This window comes from Rana temporaria, chromosome 4 (assembly GCF_905171775.1).
Source record: "Rana temporaria chromosome 4, aRanTem1.1, whole genome shotgun sequence".
In the NCBI taxonomy this organism is placed as follows: Eukaryota; Metazoa; Chordata; class Amphibia; order Anura; family Ranidae; genus Rana; species Rana temporaria.
Genome location: NC_053492.1, coordinates 41,051,639 through 41,071,348, shown reverse-complemented (window position 1 = coordinate 41,071,348; position 19,710 = coordinate 41,051,639). Strand labels below are relative to the sequence as shown.

At 42.4% G+C, this 19,710-nt stretch overlaps 1 protein-coding gene across 1 annotated transcript in view; it reads left to right on the top strand.

Annotated features, from left to right (window-relative positions):
- Nucleotides 1–237: 237 nt before the first annotated feature.
- LOC120936167 (cytochrome P450 2K6-like) overlaps nt 238–19,710 on the top strand; it is a 40,243-nt gene continuing 20,770 nt past the window's right edge. Inside the window, exons 1-5 of the mRNA XM_040348321.1 lie at nt 238–486; nt 4,510–4,672; nt 11,017–11,166; nt 11,262–11,422; nt 16,936–17,109. Of these exons, the coding sequence (XP_040204255.1) occupies nt 298–486; nt 4,510–4,672; nt 11,017–11,166; nt 11,262–11,422; nt 16,936–17,109 (837 nt within the window). The 5' untranslated portion in view covers nt 238–297. The remainder of the gene's footprint in view (nt 487–4,509; nt 4,673–11,016; nt 11,167–11,261; nt 11,423–16,935; nt 17,110–19,710) is intronic.

Sequence of the window (19,710 nt, the reverse complement as noted above, 5' to 3'; positions counted from 1 at the left end):
AGTCGGTAGAGGGTCCTTAAGTGGTTAAAGCAACGCAGTGCCGAATCGCAAAAAGTGGCCCGGTCATTTGGCAGCCAAATGGTCCGGGGCTGAAGAGGTTAATGAGAATAGACTGGTAGGTTATAAAAGTTTGGTAAGAGATTTAGGTGTTCTCTAAACTTATCACATCGTTTGTTATTAACTTATGCAGAACTGATTATACACTGAAATAAAGGTGAAAGTTAACTGTTATGAAAGACAGCAAAAGAATAGCTGTCCACCAGATACCAGATCCTGACTCTTCTAATAGCTAACACAATGATGGATTTAGGGTTCTCTTCAGCTACATACATTGTGCTGGCTCTATCCATATTATATGTTCTTCATATTCTGAATAAGTGGAGCAAAGGCAATATTCAAAACTTTCCTCCAGGACCATGGGCTTTACCACTCATTGGAAATTTACATATTATGGATTTAAAGGCACCACACTTAACTTATCTGGAGGTAAGGGAACCTGTGTACCCAAAATGATATGATGGTTGACAAAGTTTTATTTTTATTTTGCAAAAGTATATCATTTGTACATAACAATATTAGAAAAAATAATGGAATGTTAAGGCAACTCAAATATAACCATTTTTAACTAATGCTTTCGATCAGTATTCCTTTTTTAAATAATAAAATAAGTGGTAGAATCATTTAATGCTGAGCATTCTTTCCTTTTAAAATTCTTATTTAAAATTCTGTAAAAATGTATATGTGTAATATAATATTTTATATATATATAGTTGCTGGGTTGAATGATAACATGTATTTGGTGATGGCCCGAAAGTACCTAGGTTCAATTTGAGGAACATTCAGCATACTTTACTGCAATGTTTCTCAACTCCGGTCCTCAAGAACCCCCAACAGGTCACGTTTTCAGGCTTTCCATTATTTTGCACAGGCGATTTGATCAGGCACATGGAACACGACAGATACAGTGATTTCACGCAACAGAGTCGCCCTGCCGCAGTATATATGCACGGGGCGGTCCGGAAGTTGTTATACTACCTTAAAAACCCCTTTTATAAATTGAAATTAATCAGATTGGGGTGCTGCAACTGTATTTAAGCTAAGCTAAATGTAAAAGTTAAAAAATAAATTACACATCCAAAATATGTGATGCCAGAATGCCGTGTCGCTATCATTGTATATCAAAATTGTACTGTTCTGTAACACCACATACAGCTTAAAAGGCATTTGATTTAAACAACTGGTGTTAAGTTTTTTTGAAGCCACATTGAAAGGACTTGGCTCCCAGTGTGCAGTATTTTTTATTTTATTTGTTACAGTTACATAGTAGGTGAGGTTGAAAAAAGACACAAGTCCATCAAGTCCAACCTACGATTTGATATGAGAAATGTCCCCCCATTGCAGTGACCAGCAAACAATCCTCTTTTTGACAATAGTTTTCTTATTTGCCCAAGAAATTGTCAACATTTAACAGCAGGATTTTTACCCCCTTAGGCCCCGTACACACGACCGGATCTATCCGGATCGTATGTAGGCCCGACCGGACAATTGTCCGGCGGATCGGACAAATTCCAGCGGACAAAAATTTCTTAGCATGCTAAGAAACCTGTCCGCTGGAAACCTGTCCGTCGGACGTGTTCGGTCGTCTGTACAGACTCACCGGACACGTCCGACCGACCGCCATCCCTCGCATGCATCGTACTGATTCGACGCATGCGTGGAAGCTTTGAACTTCCAGGGCCGCCCACGTCACCGCGTCATCGTCGCGGCGACGGCGCGGCCACGTCCCCGCGTATTGTTTACGCGTGGATTTCTGTCTGATGGTGCGTACAACCATCAGACAGAAATCTCCGGGCGGACATGCCCGCTGAAAACGGTCCGGCGGACCGTTTTCAGCGGACTGTCTGTCCGTGTGTACGAGGCCATAGACTTCAATAGAATTATCCTCAAAGCTTGGGTTCATCATATTTCGATCATGTTTGCAGAACCCTGGGTGAATCGAACCCGAGGAATTTTGGCCATCAATAGTAAAACAAACAGGAATGTATTACGGTATATAATAATTTAATTAAATAATTTCCTTTATATTCTATGTGCCTTTTTCAATATGTCTATCCTTATTTACATGTAATTAACACATATGGTTAGACCAGAATCAGACCTTTAATTCATTTTTAAAAAGCTTTTTTGATTAAGATGATTGCCTTGCTTTCTTGTGATGTCACATGAGCAGACAGACCCTCACATATCCAGTAAATGCGATTACTTAAAGGTGAACTAAGACCTTTTATGCAGGTGATGTGCACTAAGTAATGTGTGAGTTAAAATTGGCCTTAACCACTTGCTTACTGGGCACATAAACCCCCTTCGTGCCCAGGCGAAATTTCAGCTTCCGGCACTGCGTCACTTTAACTGACATTTGCGCGGTCGTGCGACGTGGCTCCCAAACAAAACTGACGTCCTTTTTTCCCCACAAATAGAGCTTTATTTTGGTGATATTTAATCACCTCTGCGGTTTTTATTTTTTGCGCTATAAACAAAAAAAGAGCGACAATTTAAAAAAATATATATATATGTTTTACTTGTTGCTATAATAAATATCCCATTTTAAAAAAAAAAAAAAATTCTCAGTTAAGGCAGATAGGTATTTTTCTACGTATTTTTGTAAAAAAAAAAATTCGCAATAAGCGACTGGTTTGCGCAAAAGTTCTAGCGCCTACAAAATAGGGGACAGAATTATGTTTTTTTTTTTTTTTTTTACTAGTAATGGCGGCGATCTGCAATTTTTATTGGGACTGCGATATTGCGGCGGACATATCGGACACTTTAGACACAAATTTGGGACCATTCACATTTATACAGCGATCAGTGCTATAAAAATGCACTAATTACTGTATAAATGTGACTGGCAGGGAAGGGGTAACACTAGGGGGTGAGGAAGGGGTTAAATGTATTCCCTGGGTGTGTTCTAACTGTGTGGGGGGAGGGGGCTGACTGGGGGAGGTAACCGATGCTGTGTCCCTATGTACAAGGGACACAGATCAGTCTCCTCTCCTCATGACAGCATGTGGAGCTCTGTGTTTACACACACAGAGCTCCACGTCCCTGCTGTCACCTGCTGTGTCACCGCCGATCGCGTGTACCCGAGGGACATCGCGGCAGCCAGGTACACGCATCGGCTCTTCAGCGATGCGCAGGGACAGTGTTTACCCGCTGCGCGCCACCCAGTGGAGCGCGGGTAATGATTTTAAAAAGACGTCCAAAGACGTCCACCCGGCACTTGAGAGCCGCGCTGTTGACGTCTTTTGTCAATAGCGCGGGTCTGAAGTGGTTAAAGGAGTTGTAAAGCTTTGTGTGTTTTTACCTTAAAGGATCACTAAAGGAAAACATTTTTTTTTGCTGAAATGACTGTTTACAGGGTATAGAGACATAATAGTTAACTGATTCCTTTTAAAAACGATTAAAAATAGATAAAAATCAATCATATAATGTGCCTCTTAGATGCAGAAACGAAACTGAAAGTAGTTTAGTCTTTGCATGTTATTTTATGCCTCTGTGCTGGACAGTGCCATAGAGAGTCATGGCTAGGAAAACGAAACAGACAACCAGGAAGTGTCCAGAACAAAGCAGTTTTACAGCAACATCAGAGCAAAAACGAGCAATGAGGACAAGAAACCAGGACTGCAGTAAGGTAAAGGAAGCTATTTAGCTAAAAAAAAAATCCTTTTGTGACCCTTTAATGCATCATATGCATTAAGGTGAAAAAATACCTTGCACTCTCTGCCCCCCGAGCCCCCGTTTTACTTACCTGAGCCCCGAAACTCTGTGGGCGCGATCCCACGTTGCTTTCCCCCAGCTCTTGTGGGCTCTTCATTGGATGATTGATAGCAGCGCAGCCATTGGCTCCCGCTGCTGTCAATTAAATCAATGACATGGCACGTAGGGGGCGGGGCCAAGTGATACACTCAGCGGCTATGGCTGCCGACTGTATTACATGGGAGCGTGCCTGCAAGGTAACCCCCTTGGGAGAGTACTTCCCCTGCGGGGGGTTAGCTCTTACGGGAGGAGCCAAAACAGCCGCAGAGGGACCCCAGAAGACGAGGGGCCACTCTGGAGGTAAGTATGGTATGTTTGTTATTTTTTTTATTTATTATTGAACCTTTACAATCCCTTTAAGCTACAATTGAAGTGTTAATGAAAAAGTATAAAAATAAAGTCAAGGTGCATTAAAACAGTAACGACCCCCAGCAAAAAAATCTGTGCCCAGCTAAAGGCCACTGTTTCTTCTGAGAGAAAGCAGCAGGCACATGCATAGTCACTACAACTACAGCTCTGCAGTCAGCAATGCTCATACTCATAATTTAGAAGGGGCACAGAGAATATGTTTCTGGAGCACACTGCAATAGAAGGCACCTAATGGTTCCTCTTTTAGGAAGCATTGTTTGTTTTACATTGCCCCAGCTTAAGTTTGCAATCTAATACGCTAAATATTTTATGTCTGTTTTATCTAAGCTTGCAAAGAAATATGGCCCAGTGTTTAGTGTTCAGTTGGGTACAAGCAAAATAGTGGTATTGGCTGGATACGAAGTTGTGAAAGATGCTCTTGTTAATTACGCTGAAGAGTTTGGAGGAAGAGGGAAAATTCAAATATTCCAAAAAATGGACAGAGGTTTTGGTGAGTCCGTTTTTTTTTTTGACAAATGATTGTAAAGCTTTTTTTTTTTTTTTGGTAAAAATAACAAACATTATATACTTCCCTACTCTGTGCAGTTGGTTTTGAACAGAGTAACCCATATCCTCCTCTTCTCTGGTCCCTCTTCGGCGCTCCTGGCCCCTCCCTCCTGTTGAGTGCTCCCACAGCAAGCAGCTTGCTATGGGGGGCACTTGAGCTGAGTTACAGCTCTCGGTGTCCATTCAGACACAGAGCAGTGGCCTGGACCCACCCCCTTTGTCTTTTCATTGGCTGACTGACTTTGATTGACAGCAGCAGGAGCCAAAGGCTTTTTATTTTGATGCATAGAATGCATTAAGATAAAAAAAACTGCTGCCTTTACAATCACTTTAAAGTTGATCTCCAAGCAGATATACACACTGCATTGCCCTGTATTCAATAATACCTGATTTTTTTTTTTTTTTTTTAATGGAAGCAGTTTAAGAACCTCAAATTAATTTTATAGTTGCCTCTTGCAGCCCCTTGAAGAGCAGAGCTCAGTATGGAAAAGGGAAAAGCAGCACCTGAGGCCAATCAGGTGTGCTCACATGCTTGCAAGGAACACACTGATAAGAGCCATGATTGACCGGGAGATGAGCGTATCAATCTGCTACTTCTATGGTCACTGCCCAGCCATATACTGGGGAGGAGACAAGACCCCTGTGTGCTACTGAACTGTAGCAGAATAAAACTGGATCTACATCCCTGCCAAATAAGGATGGGTGGCAGAACTCTGTAAATTTTAGTACTGGGTGTAAGAAAATACAATGGTAAATCAAAATCAGCTCCTTTTAATCAATGTATTTAGCTGTTTACATTTAATTTAACATTAAAGGATAAGCCAAAGCTCAAGTTCGTTATGCACTCCTGTGACCCGTTTTCAGCAGACATCGGGCTGAAGCCTGCTGTTGGCTGATGTCTCAGAGCCGGTCCAGGCTCGGGAAAGATCGTGACCATATGGTCAGGATCCACCCACATGCCTGGAATGACACCTTAGTCAGCCTCTCAGTGAACCCCTGAGAGCCTGAGCCTGCCTCTCCCACCCACTCCACAGTCCAGGGCTCCAGTGAGAGCAGAGAGCCCACAGCCTGACAGTGACCAGCTCTCTGCCCAGGAAGCTCTGAGAACTGACTGAATGCCAGGGTTTGATCACTCGGTTCTCAGTCTTATGCCGCGTATACACGACCGGTGTCTAGAAAAACTACGTTTTTTTCAACCCGATTGTTAAACCGGCCTTGCCTACACACGATCGTTAAAAAAAAATCTCTAGAAAAGCGCGGTGACCTACAACACGTACGACGGCACTATAAAGGGGAAGTTCCATTCGGATGGCGCCACCCTTGGGGCTGCTTTTGCTGATTTTGTGTTAGTAAAAGACGATTCGCGCTTTTCAGTCTGTTACAGCATGATGAATGTGCTTACTCCATTACAAACGCTAGTTTTACCAGAACGAGCGCTCCCGTCTCATAACTTGCTTCTGAGCATGCACGTTTTTTTTCACGTCGTTAAAGCCCACACACGACCGTTTTTTTACGACGTTAAAAAACGACAACGTTAAAAACAACGTGAAAAATTAGAGCATGTTCTAAATTTTTAATGCCCATTTTTTACATCGTGAAAAATGCTCTGGAGCCCAAACACGATCGTTTTTAATGACATAAAAAAATGGTCATTTTTTACAACCCGCAGCATAAGAGCCAGAGGGGGACAGATGCAGCATCAGACCGATGCTGCATTAACCCAGTTACCCATGACTCCCCAAAAATTTCCGATACTTCTCTTTTAATGGAAACCTGTCTTGAAAGAAATATGGAGGGTCCCTTTTTCTTAGCTTTTGGGTTATTGCTGCAAACCCAGAATGAATATTAGGTCAGTCTAAATGAAGACTAATCTAATTTGCATTCATGCCGCTGAATTATTGAAACAATTAACACAACAGCCCGGGAACTAGTATTTTTAAAATGTGAGGTTAGCAATAGCAGTCCGCTATGTCATTGTTACCATATTCCCCTAAGGATAGAGTTGTAGGTAAACTTACAGTAGCATTATTTAATTTTTCTTATTTTAGTTCAATCTTATTTTATTAGGAGACCAAAAATAACAGACATAGGCCCAGATTCACAAAGCACTTACGCCGACGTATCTCCAAATACGCTGCGTAAGTGTAAGTATGCGCCGTCGTATCTATGCACCGTGCCCATAAACTGAGATACGCCTGAAAATAGGCTTCATCCGACCAACGTAACTTTCCTACGCCGGCGTATCGTTGGCGCATATTTACGCTGGCCGCAAGTGGTACTCCCATTGATTTCCTATTCACCTATGCAAATGAGGGAGATACGCCGATTCACGAACGTACTTGCGCCCGGCACATAATATACACGGTTTGCGTAAGTCGTACGTCCAGCGTAAAGTTATTCCCCATATAGGAGGCGCAAGTCATGCAAAGGTATGGACCAGGGAACACAAGCCGTCGTATTTTACGTTGTTTACCTAGTATGTGAATAGGGCTAGGCGTAGGTTACGTTCACGTCGTAGGCAGTGACCCGACGTATCTTAGGCAGTTGTTTCGACGCGATTCTGAGCATGCGCACTGGGATGCGTCCACAGGACGGCACATGCGCCGTACGTTATTCGTAACTTTATGGCGCTCAGTCCTTCATTTACATGGGGTCACGCCTCATTAGCATGGCTCACGCCCACTTCCACTTACGCTGGCTTACTCTGAGGAAACCCAGCGTATCTTTAACAGCGACTGGGGGGCGAGTGCTTTGTAAATACTGTGCTTGGCTCTGTGCGCTGCGTCGGCGTAGCGTATATTCGATATGCTGCGCCGGCATAACTATGCGCCAATGTATGTGAATCCGGGCCATAGTGTATATGTCAAAATATTACATGATTCTTTGGTATAAAATTACAAAGGCAAGAAATCCACAAAGAGTAAATTGGCCATTTTTAAAGAATCATTACACTTATGAGGTATATGTAATATTAAAAATGTAAGGAGAACGATCACTAACAAGCAGCGATAACACAGATAGAATCAAAATAAATTGCTGCTCAATTAGGCATTGTGTACCATGGTGTTACATTGTCATATATAGAGAACATAAGCCCTGTGGCTTATATATCTTACCATATAAGAAGAGGCATTATTCAGCTGATGCTCTAAAAACATAGAAGGGTTTAGCAAAGCCTTTAGGTTGGATTAGAAAATAAGGTGTGCTGGCATCAATTTTGCCCTCTGCCCATGTTACAAACTCTGTGGAGTACCGGAACATGGACCAAGAAGTCCACGTAAGAGAGAATTGTTCCTCTTTATCTTTTTCCTGTGCCAACAGACCTTCCAGTTCTCTGATATGGTCCACTTCCATAGCCCAGTCACTCAGGGAGGGTATGCTTGTCGACTTCCAGTGACGGGGGATCACTGTACGGGCCACAGAAATAATAATTTTTCATATTTTTGGATGCAGTAACACTACTGTATTTATCATATTAAAAACTTCTCATAAAAAATAAATACAAATATTGTGATGAAATGCATTGAAAAAAGGTGGCTGAGAGTTAAAATTGTATTTTCCCTCAGGTCCTGTCTTTGCAAAACCCATGTAGGAAATCGGGGTAGGGAGACCTGGGTTGTCACTGGTAGCTTGGGTGATGTCATCACGCACATATGAACCAGGGAGTAACTGTGGCTATCTGTATGCTTACTGACCACTATTGACCCATTGTGTATTGTACTACTGCTCTATAATACTTGTGTGCACTGTATGTAGCACTATTCCTGCAGAAGTGCTGGTATGAAAGGTTCTGTATCCCCAGATAGAATAAACACAGCCATGCACACAGCTTCTTCTCTTTCTCTGGCTCAATAAAACAGTCTAGGGGTAGCTTTTATATATCTACTGCTGAGCAGAACTTGGATTGGTATGGGGCAGACATTGGATACCTCAAAGGAACTGAAGTAAATGAGGACTCTTCTCACTGTCACGGCGGAGGATTTCACAAAGTCTCTTCTTGCTAGAAGAACTGCTAAGGCTTGCCTACGTGTAGTGCTGTGAACTGCATACATTGGCCCAGATTCTCAAAGGGCTTATGACGGCGCAACGCAATGTGCGCCGTTGTAAGTCCTAATCTGGGCCGTCGTATCTATGCGACTGATTCTTAGAATCAGTTACGCATAGATAACCATTAGATCCGACAGGCGTAAGGCTCTTAAAAATGCAATTATTTTTTTCGCTGCTAGGTGTCGCCTCCGTCGTTTTCCCCGTCGAGTATGCAAATTAGCAAAATACGCGAAATTCCCGAACGTACGCGCGGTTGACGAAGTGAAGTTACGATGTTTACGTTAGATTTGCGACACGTAAAGTTGCCCCTGCTATATGAGGGGCAACCAATGTTAAGTATGGCCATCGTTCCCGCGTCGAAATTAAAAATTTTACGTTGTTTGCGTAAGTCGTCCGTGAATGAGGCTGGACACCAATGACGTCCTTGCGACGTCATTTAGCACAATGCACGTCGGGAAATTTTAGGGACGGCGCATGCGCAGCACGTTCGGCGCGGGAACGCGCCTAATTTAAATGATCCACCCTCTACCCGGCTCATTTGAATTAGGCGGGCTTGCGCCGGGGGATTTACGCTACGCCGCCACAACTTTACAGGCAAGTTCTTTGTGAATAAAGCACTTGCCTGTAAAACTTGCGGTGGCTTAACGTAAATGACATACGTTAAGCCGCCGCAGTATTACGCCCATCTACGAGAATATGGGCCATTGTCTGGAGCATAGAGCATGGGTCATCAGGATCATCAGCTTCCACCTTCTGATATCCACTGAGTGCTTCTTAGTGAGGTAGACATGATAACACCAACCACTGGACCCTCTTTCATCCAGCCTCTACCTGATACGTTCCAGAGTGCTTCTCCAGATCAAAAATAGGAAACCCCAGACTTTAGGAAATAGGCTGCCCAGCCAAAGCCATGTCTGGGACCTTAATGAACTCTCAGCAGTGTCTCCAGCAGGCTGCCTGGTGGGGCAGAATCCCTCTGACAAGGGCCTCCTCAGGCAAGGCTACCCAGGATCAAAAGACGTCCTACTCTAGTGCCCTAGACTATTTTGGACTCTCCAGCTCCCTTCTGGACACACCTCTTCAGGGATTGGCTGGATCCCCATAAATATTCAAGCTGCTTTCCCATTCTCCCTCCCACTGCACTTTTAGACTTTTACAGAAATCAGGAGGAAGCCATCAAACCAGCAACCTGTGTAACACTGAGCAGGCTAGAACAATCAACCCCAGCTCCACTGATTACAGAGGAACTAAACAACATGTACCTAACAACCTGCTCTGACTAGAAGGGTGCAACATCATATTGTGAGTGGATATTTATTGGAATTTTGTTTTCATAAAAGTTTTTAATCGGTAAAACACTTTTTGTTTTTGCCCTGAGAACCACAGTTAAGAGGTACCTGCTGGAATTGAAAATCAGGAGACAACCCTAATAACATGTAAAACATGCAACCTAATATAATATAATGGGTCATGGAGAAAAGGTAAGAGCACAACTGGTTTTGAGCATGGAGGTAAAGGAAGGTAGATTTGAGTACTATAATAATATCGGATGCACAAAACACAGTGTGAAGTGATAAAGTTGGAGAAAAAAACACTGTACACACGATCGGATATCTGATGGAATATATTTCGATAGATTTTTTCGCCGGATATCAGATGAAGCTGACTTTCATCAGTCTTGCCTACACACCATCAGTCAAAAATCCGACCGTGCCAAAACGCGGTGACGTACAACACTACGATGAGCCAAAAAAAAAATGAAGTTCAATGCTTCCGAGCATGCGTCGACTTGATTCTGAGCATGCGTGGATTTTTGTCTGATGGAGTTCCACACAGACGATTTGATTTTTTTAATCGTTTTTTTATCCATAGGAAAAATTTAAAACATGTTCTATTTTTTTTTCACTGATGGAAAAAAAACGATGGGGCCCATACACGATCGGTTTGTCCGATGAAAACGGTCCATCGGTCTGTTTTCATCGGACAAACCGATTGTGTGTACGCGGCATTAGAGATATTTTGGGGTGTTTATTGATTAGAAATATATGAAATTGCAATGCACTATTTTGGTTATACACAAATATTTTAGGTGACACCATTTTTTTATGTATATGGAGTAGCACTGCACTGTTTTTCATGTAGGGAAAAAAAATCTTCCAAAACATAATATAAAAATAGATACCTCCATGGGTATACATTGTCTTCTGTACAAGTGTATGATCATAATATTGAATTTCTCAGGACTTGTTCACTCACGTGGTGAAAACTGGAAGGTGATGAGAAGATTTACGTTGACAACGTTGCGTGATTTTGGGATGGGAAAAAGTTCTATTGAAAATAAAATTATTGAAGAATGTTCCTACCTAATCAAACATTTTGAAACTTTAAAAGGTAACAGTTGATTGGTTACAACAGGGATAATTAAACTTCCCACAGTCTAACATTATACCCTATGTTTTAACTTTTGCTTCAAATTTTCATTATAGGAAAGCCATTCGATAATATTATGATGGTAAACACTGCATTGGCTAATATCATTGTTTCAGTATTACTTGGACATCGAATGGACTATGAAGACCTGCAATTTAAGAGACTTATAACGTTGATGAATGAAAATTTTAGACTTTTCGGAACTCTGATGGTTGGGGTAATATATATTTCCATTTTTTTTTACTATAATAATTTTAACCTTTTTTAACATACAAACGTTTTTCCAAAAGTTTAAGACATGTACCTGTCATGGACCTTGGAATGCTGAAGTGTATCTCTTTGAAATCTGTTACACAGTGGGGGGTCTTCTTCCCTGTCTTAAAGCTCCAGACGGCTCCATTGTTCTGTGTCTGGCTATTGTGTACATTGATTGCCCCCTGGGGCTTCTGGCGCAATACACATAACAGTCCCTCCATTCAAGCTATCGGACCAATCCCTGCTGAACTAATTTTCAAGTCCTCATTTGCATGGTTATGAGGACCTGAAGGAGAACTCCATGTACTTTACAATTGACCAATAGGAAAGCGATTGTTGGGAGCGGGATGTTCCAAATTCTGTTTAAAAGTGTGTTGTGTACTTCCAATAAAGGTCTTCCTGTTTGAACTTACATACAGCCTGCCTGGTGTTTGTTCTAATGGATCCCGAACGGCACATAGCTGTAGTTCGGATCCCGGAGCCTTGGATGACCGAACCATCAGACGTTGCGATCTGCAAGCTGACTCACTAGTAGCAGAGGAGTGTCGGGAGAGCGGAAGCGAGCGAGCAAGGGTCTCGTTACAGTACCTCTGTAACAATCAGCCCCAAACTTTTGACAATTACTGGTCATTATTTAGCAATGCATCTCAGGTCCCTGCAATCTATTTTTTTAAAAATAAATTTGCTATAACAAGGAAATCTAAAAGAGACTGCTAGATTGTCTAATGCCCCATACACAGGATCAGAATTTCTGATGGCCTAAAATCCGATGGAATTTTTCGTCGGAATTCCGTTCAAGCTGTCTTGCATACACACTGTCAGACCAAATTCCGACCGTCCAAAACACGGTGACGTAAAAAACTACGACGAGCCGAGACAAATGGAGTTTAATGTTTCCGAGCATGCGTCGACTTGATTCTGAGCATGCGTGGGTTTTTTTCTCTGTGGGAGTTGCACACAGACGATATGAATTTCCTATCGTTTTTTTTTTCATCGGAAAAAAATAAAACATGTTCTATTTCTGTTATAAACATGTTCTAACACAAAAACTTTGGGGCAGATTCAGATACAATTGTGTATCTCAGATACGTTAAGCCGTAAATTTGGGCGCAAGTTCCGTATTCAGAAGTTACGGCGGCGTAACGTATGTGGGCCGGCGTAAGCCCGCCTAATTCAAATGGGGATGTTGTGGGCGTGTTTTATTTAAATTTCAGATGACCCCGCGTATTTTACGTTTTTTGTGAACGGCGCATGCACCGTTCGTGAAAAAATCCCAGTGAAAAAATCCCAGTGCGCATGCTCGAAATTACGCCGCATATCGTCATTGCTTTAGACGTGAACGTAACTTACGTACAGCCCTATTCGCGAACGACTTACGCAAACGATGTAAAATTTTCCAAACTCGGCGCGGGAACGACGTCCATACTTAACATTAGCTACTCCTCATATACGCCGGAAAAAGCCTAACGTAAACGACGTAAAAAAATGCGCCGGCCGGACGTACGTTTCTGAATCGGCGTAAATACCTAATTAGCATATTCCTCGCGTAACTATATGGAAGCGCCACCTAGTGACCAGCGTAAATATGCAGCCTAAGATACGACGGTGTAAGACAGGGAAATCTATGCGTTTCTGATTCTCTGAATCAGGCGCATAGATACGACGGCCCGCACTCAGGCCCCATACACACGAGAGGATTTATCCGCAGATACGGTCCAGCGGACCGCATCCGCGGATAAATCCTCTCGAGGATTTCAGAAGATTTCTATGCGATGGCGTGTACACACCATCGCATTAAAATCCCCGCTGAAATCCTCTGCCGATGACGTGTCGCGCCGTCGCCGCTATTATGACGCGGCGACGGGCGCGACGCTGTCATATAAGGAATTCCACGCATGCGTCAAATCATTACGACGCGTGCGGGGAATCCCTTTGGACGGATGGATCCGGTAAGTCTGTACAGACGAGCGGATCCATCCGTTGGAATGGATTCCAGCAGATGGATTTGTTGAGCATGTCAGCAAATATCCATCTGCTGGAAATCCATCCCAGGGGAGATTTATCTGCGGATAAATATCCGACGGAGTGTACACACCATAGAATCTATCCGCAGAAACCCATTTGATGGGATTTATCTGCGGATAGATTCTATGGTGTGTATGGGGCCTCAGAGATACGACGGCGTATCCGGAGATACGCCGTCGTATCTTGTATCTGAATCCGGGCCTTTGTGTTTAGCAGCCTCCCCGAATTACTTACATGAGCCCCTTCTCTCTCCAGCCGTCCGGGACACTCCTCCTAATTGGCAGCCTGCTCTATGCAAAACCAACTGCATAGAGCAGGTAAGTATAACATGATTTCTTTTTTTTTAACTATACTTTACAATCACTTTAATGTAATAATAAAAAAATGTCTGTGATCGGAATCGGGACTGCTCTGTGCAAAACCATTGGACATAGTAAGTACGTTTAACGTGTATGTTTCTTTAACCACTTCAGCCCCATAAGGTTTTACATCCTTAATGACCAGAGCATTTTTTGCATCACTTTAACTTGACAATTGCGAGTTCGTGTGACGTTTTACCCAAACAAAATTGACGTTCCTTTTTTTCCCCACAAATAGAGCTTTCTTTTGGTGGTATTTTATCACCTCTACGTTTTTTTTTTTATTCTTATTTTTCGTTATAAACAAAAGAAAGAGCATACATTTTGAAAAAAAAAATAATACATATCCAAAAAAATATATATATAAAAAATGTATTTATTCATCAGTTTAGGCCGATATATATTCTTCTACATATTTTTGGTAAAAAATATTGCAATAGGCCTTTATTGATTGGTTTGTGAAAAAGTTAACGCATCTACAAACTACAGGATCGATTTAGGGACTTAAAGCAGCATTTATTCAGCACTTTTAATGCCCCATAACTGTGCTTCAATGCCTGCCATGAAAATTACAATAGGCACCATACAGTGCTGTACACAGGAGTAGTAGCATTGTGTTAAAAATTAAGCAGCATGACACTTTCAACACTTGTCAGCCACCTCTATTGATTTTAATAGTAATGCTCTGTAACCACACCTTAGCAGCACCATAGCATTAATGGCTGGTTAGTGAAGCATTTAGAAAGTGCATCCCAAAATGCAAGGAAATACCAGAAAACATAGTGTCTTACAACATTGCTCATTATAATTATTATCACAGATCTTAGACGCAAGCAAAAAAAAACTAGTGATTAAGAAATTAAAGAACGTTTGGATCTTTTAGATACCATAAACTGAAAGTTTAAACAGCAGGAAATGAATTAATCATCAGTACGAAAAGCTGATTTAACTATTATCTTTTTGAAAATGGGACCATGTATCCCAAGTCTTTGTAAAGTGTAGAAAAGTCCCGAGCCTCTCTTGGCCCAATGATGACCTCCAAAGTCAGGGACAGTCGACATCCTTCTGTGTATAGTGGGTTATGAGGCATGGTGGGTGTAATGCAAGGTGGATTGATACAAAGAGATTTATTGTCTCTTAAACAGAACTGGGGGAGAGAGGGTTGGGGCCAGGACACCCTTAACCCCTTCCTTACCGGGCCATTATAAAATGACAAGTAGGAACCCTCCCTCGATCCGGGTGGACATCATATGACGTCCTTTCTTCCCGGCAATCTAGGTAATTCCTGTGGGTATGATAGCGGTGGCGTTGTTGTTGTTCATAAGGCTCCAGGATGTCCCATTGACACAGTAACGAAAGGCCTTCATCTACTGATCGGAATGTAAAAGATTTGTTGTACCTCGTGATCACTAATTCTACTGGGTGACCCCCCTTGGTTTCGCAGGGGTTTTGTGATTGTGAAGAGATTTTTCTGGAAGATGTGGAGGTTTAGATAAAGGATGGATGAGGTTGCTGACTAGCTCTGCTGGCATTATGTCAGGAAGAAAGGCTGTCATTAGTTGTGTAAAGTACTCTTTTAAGGCTGGCTGCTGTACAGACTACAGGATACCCCTAATTCTCATATTGTTCCTCCTGCAACGATCCTCCAAATCTGACAGCTTAGCTTTCATAAATTCAAACTCCTCCTCTTTTTTCACCATAAGCGTCCACTAGGTCATTGAAAGATGTGGTGACTGTCGCCAGTAAGGGACCATCCGCCTTATTACCAGGGACCACAGTGAGTAACTGAAGCAAATACCGGAGTTGGGAAACTTCAGTGGGTATCTAGCTAGGGACCCAGCCAGAGGAGGTGACGCTTGCAGAGCAACCCTTGTCTGTCAAGCCAGGGACCTAACAGGCCAGTGGGGTGAAGTTTGAGAGGTATCTTAAGTGCCAAGCTAGGGACCCAGCAGAGAGGCGAGGGTGATGCTTTAGGAAGATACCACTGTAAAGATTGGAGGTGCTCAAGAGATTCAGTGGGAGTGAAACAGTGGGTCTAGTGAGAGACCAGGAGCGCAGTGGGCTGAATAACTACAAGAAGTGATTGTAGTGAAAGTGAAAGAACTGTTACACTTGGTGTTAGGAACTGCTAAAGACTGTTGCCATAGGAGACAGCATTCCTGCGCCTGCAGATGTGGTGTCTTGCCGGATGCCTTTCCCTGCATGGCTGTCCTCCTGATGAAGTCTCGGAATCTGCCAATTGAACTTGTAACTATTTAAGGTTGTCCTGGCTCTAACCCTCTCTCCCCCAAAAAGTTTGTTAAGAGAAATAAACTTTCTTTTGCATCCAAGAAGTGTCTGGCGCCCAACAACTTTAACTTTTTTGCACCCACCTTACAACCCTCGTACACACGACCGAGAATCTCGTCGTAAAAGAAACCTTGTTTTCCTCGACGAGGTTCTTGTCAGGCTTGATGAGAATCTTGTCAAGCTTTCTTTGCATACACACTGTCAAGACAAAATCTCGTCGTTCTCAAACGCGGTGACGTACAACACGTACGACAGCACTATAAAGGGGAAGTTTGATTCCACTGGCCGCACCCTTGGGGCTGCTTTTGCTAATCTCATGTTACTGCGTGTTAAGTAAAAGTTTTGTGAGAGACGATTCACGCTTTTCAGTCTGTTACAGCATGACGAATGTGCTATTTCCATTACGAACGCTACTTTTACTGAAGGTGCGCTCCCGTCTCATACTTTATTCTGAACATGCGCGGGTTTCTAAGCATACACACGAATGTGTTTCTCGTTGTAAACCAGCCCGACGAGAAACACGACAAGGAGATTGAGACTCCCGACGAGAAAAAAAAGAGAGCATGTTCTCTTTTTTTCTCGTCGAGATCCACGACAGTTTTTTCAACTAAAAAGATTCACATGACCGTTTTTCTCGGCAAAAATGCTCTGCCAGCATTTTTCTTGATGGATTTTGCAGAGGAAAACGGTCGTGTGTATGAGGCTTCACAGAATGTTTAACCATAACTACTATAACAAAAATATATCTGCAAATACATCACCACTGCAACCTAACAGTTAAATACTTCACTTTTTTTTAAAGATATATAATATTTACCCGTTCTTGGGCTTTCTTCCTGGTTACCACAAAACTATCATGAATAATATGGATGAAATGTGTGAATTTGTTTCAAAAACATTCATAAAACATCTGAAGAACTTAGATGAGAATGACCAGAGAAGTTTCATTGACACATTTCTAGTGAGGCAAAAAGAGGTAAGTAGACATATGCAGAATGGAAAAATTTGTTTTGTTTAGTATACATTTGTTATGCTATGAATTCCAAATTTTTATAACAATTCAAATTCAAAACAGTCAAAAATGTATTGACCGATCTGAATTCTGTGCAAATAGCTGGTTGTTAAGCAGTGAGGCCAGGAAGCCAGGAGCTGCATCTTTAACAACTGATGACTCTCCACTGACAGCTGAATGTAAAAAAAGAATGAAAGATAAAGGAAAAAAACTGTGTGGGGTCCCCCCTCCTTTTCATGTCAGGCCCACGCCAAAATAACAAAAAAAAAGCTTGGGGTCCCCCCAAAATCCATACCAGACCCTTATCTGAGCATACAGACCAGCAAGTCAGAAAAGGATGGCACACGCGTGAGCGCCCCCCTCCTATACCATACCAGGCCACATGCCTTCAACATGGCAGGGGTTCTTTAAGGTACCCCAAAGCACCTTGTCCCCATGTTGATGAGGACAAGGGCCTCTTCCCCAAAACTCTGGCTGGTGGTTGTAGGGGTCTGCAGGCGTGGGGCTTACCCTGCCCAAATTTGAAGGTAATTACGGTAGTAAAGAATCTGTCCAGCAAGAAGTATATTCCTGGGAGATTCAGCAGATGAGGTCTTCTGGCTTTGTATACCTACCCTCATCCAGCATTTCTGGAAGCAAAGCAGGGGTAGAGGTGAGTGAAATGACAATTTTACCTGTTTCCTCCAGACATCATTTAAGTGAATGATCTGAACTTAACTCAGATGAACTGATTGGTTGAAAAATTATAGATTGATAAATAGAAGTAGAAAAAAAGATAGGCAAAAATTGTGTTTTATTTGTATAGAGATGTGATGGGCTAGGCCCTCAGTTAAAGAGGTTGTAAAGGTACAATTTTTTTGTTACTAAATAGCTTCCTTTACCTTAGTGCAGTCCTCGATTTTGCTTATAAATGTCCTTATTTCTTCTGAGAAATCCTCACTTCCTGTTCTTCCTGTTCTTCTGTCTGTAACTCCACACAGTAATGCAAGGCTTTCTCCCTGGTGTGGAGTGTCGTGCTTGCCCCCTCCCTTGGACTACAGGAGAGTCTCTACGTTGCAGATAGAGAAAGGAGCTGTGTGTTAGTGGGCGTCCTGACTCTCCTGTAGTTCAATGGAGGGGCGAGCACGACACTCCACACTCGTCGTAAACCAGCCTGATGAGAAACACGGCGAGGAAATTGAGACTCCCGACGAGGAAAAAGAGAACTTGTTCTCTTTTTTTCTCGTCGAGTTCCACAACAGTTTTCTCGCCTAAAAACATACACACGACCGTTTTCCTCTGCAAAAAAGCTCTGCCACCAAGTTTCTTGATGGATTCTGTCGAGGAAAACGGTCGTGTGTACGAGGCCTTACAAGGACAACTGTCTAACAAGGAAATTCCCTTGACTTTGGGAGATTTCCTCTAACGTCCTGATGTGTCTTTGGGACAGGAAGTGATGGGAAATTTCCTTAATAGTAAACAGACAGCAACAAATATAGTGGTATGGGTTTAACCCCTCTTCAACTGTATCCAAAAGCTAAAAAAAGGTTTTATGTCTTGGTTCACTTACCACGAAAGTGGTATTATGTTACTCTATATGTAAAATTTACTATACCTTCCTTTGCCCCATTCTCTCTTCTCAGAGTGGTCTTTTCTTTAGTGCACTATTTATGTTTAGCACTACCCCCGTAGGAGCTGCTGGTTTAGATTTGGGTTTTGCACGTTACCTCTAAGTTCGTTTTCAGGGGAAGAAAGTCTATAGGAATTGCAATGTCCACACAAGATGTAAAACCTTCAACTGTTAGGTTTTATTTTTGCTGCATAAAACTTGTGAAGAAAGTGGAGAGCACAACCATAGCACAACCATAGCCAGAACAGAGGCTAATTTCAATAGAATTCAACAAAGTCTGAGCCCACTATTAGCTCAGACACCCTCTAAATTTAGAATAGCGCCCCAATCATTGGGAGCAGGGCGCTATATATGATTATTATTGTTATTATTATTATTATTATTATACCAGTTCTATTTAGCACCAAGAGTTTGCAAAAGGTAATAACTGTGGGGGAAGAGCTGATAGAGAAAACAAAAGTATAGTTGTTAGGTGGAGGTGGGAATGGCTTCTCAGAAGAGAAGGGTTTTCATGGATCGCATAAAAGTGAACAAAATATGAGATAGTCAGATTGGGGTAGGGAATTCCACAGGATGGAAGAGGCTCGGAAGAAGTCCTGGAGGCGAGCGTGGGAGGAGATGACAAAGGAACTAGAGAGCAGGAGGTCTTGGGTAAAACAAAGAACAATTAGGTTGGTGATGTTACTAATGGCCAAGTTGTGGATAAATTTGTAAGTTAGTGTTAGCATTTTTAATTAAATTCATTAGGTGAGTGGTAGCCAATGGAGGGATTGAGAAAAAGGCATGGCAGACACCGAATGGCTGGTTGGATGGATGAGTCTGGCAGAAGTATTCATGATGGACTGAAGGGGGATAGCCTATACAAAGGTAAGCCAACGGTCCAGAAGTAATACAGAATAATGTCCATTGGTTTAGCTGTTAGTAAATAGTTTGGGAGTTTTTGGAGAGCAGTTTCT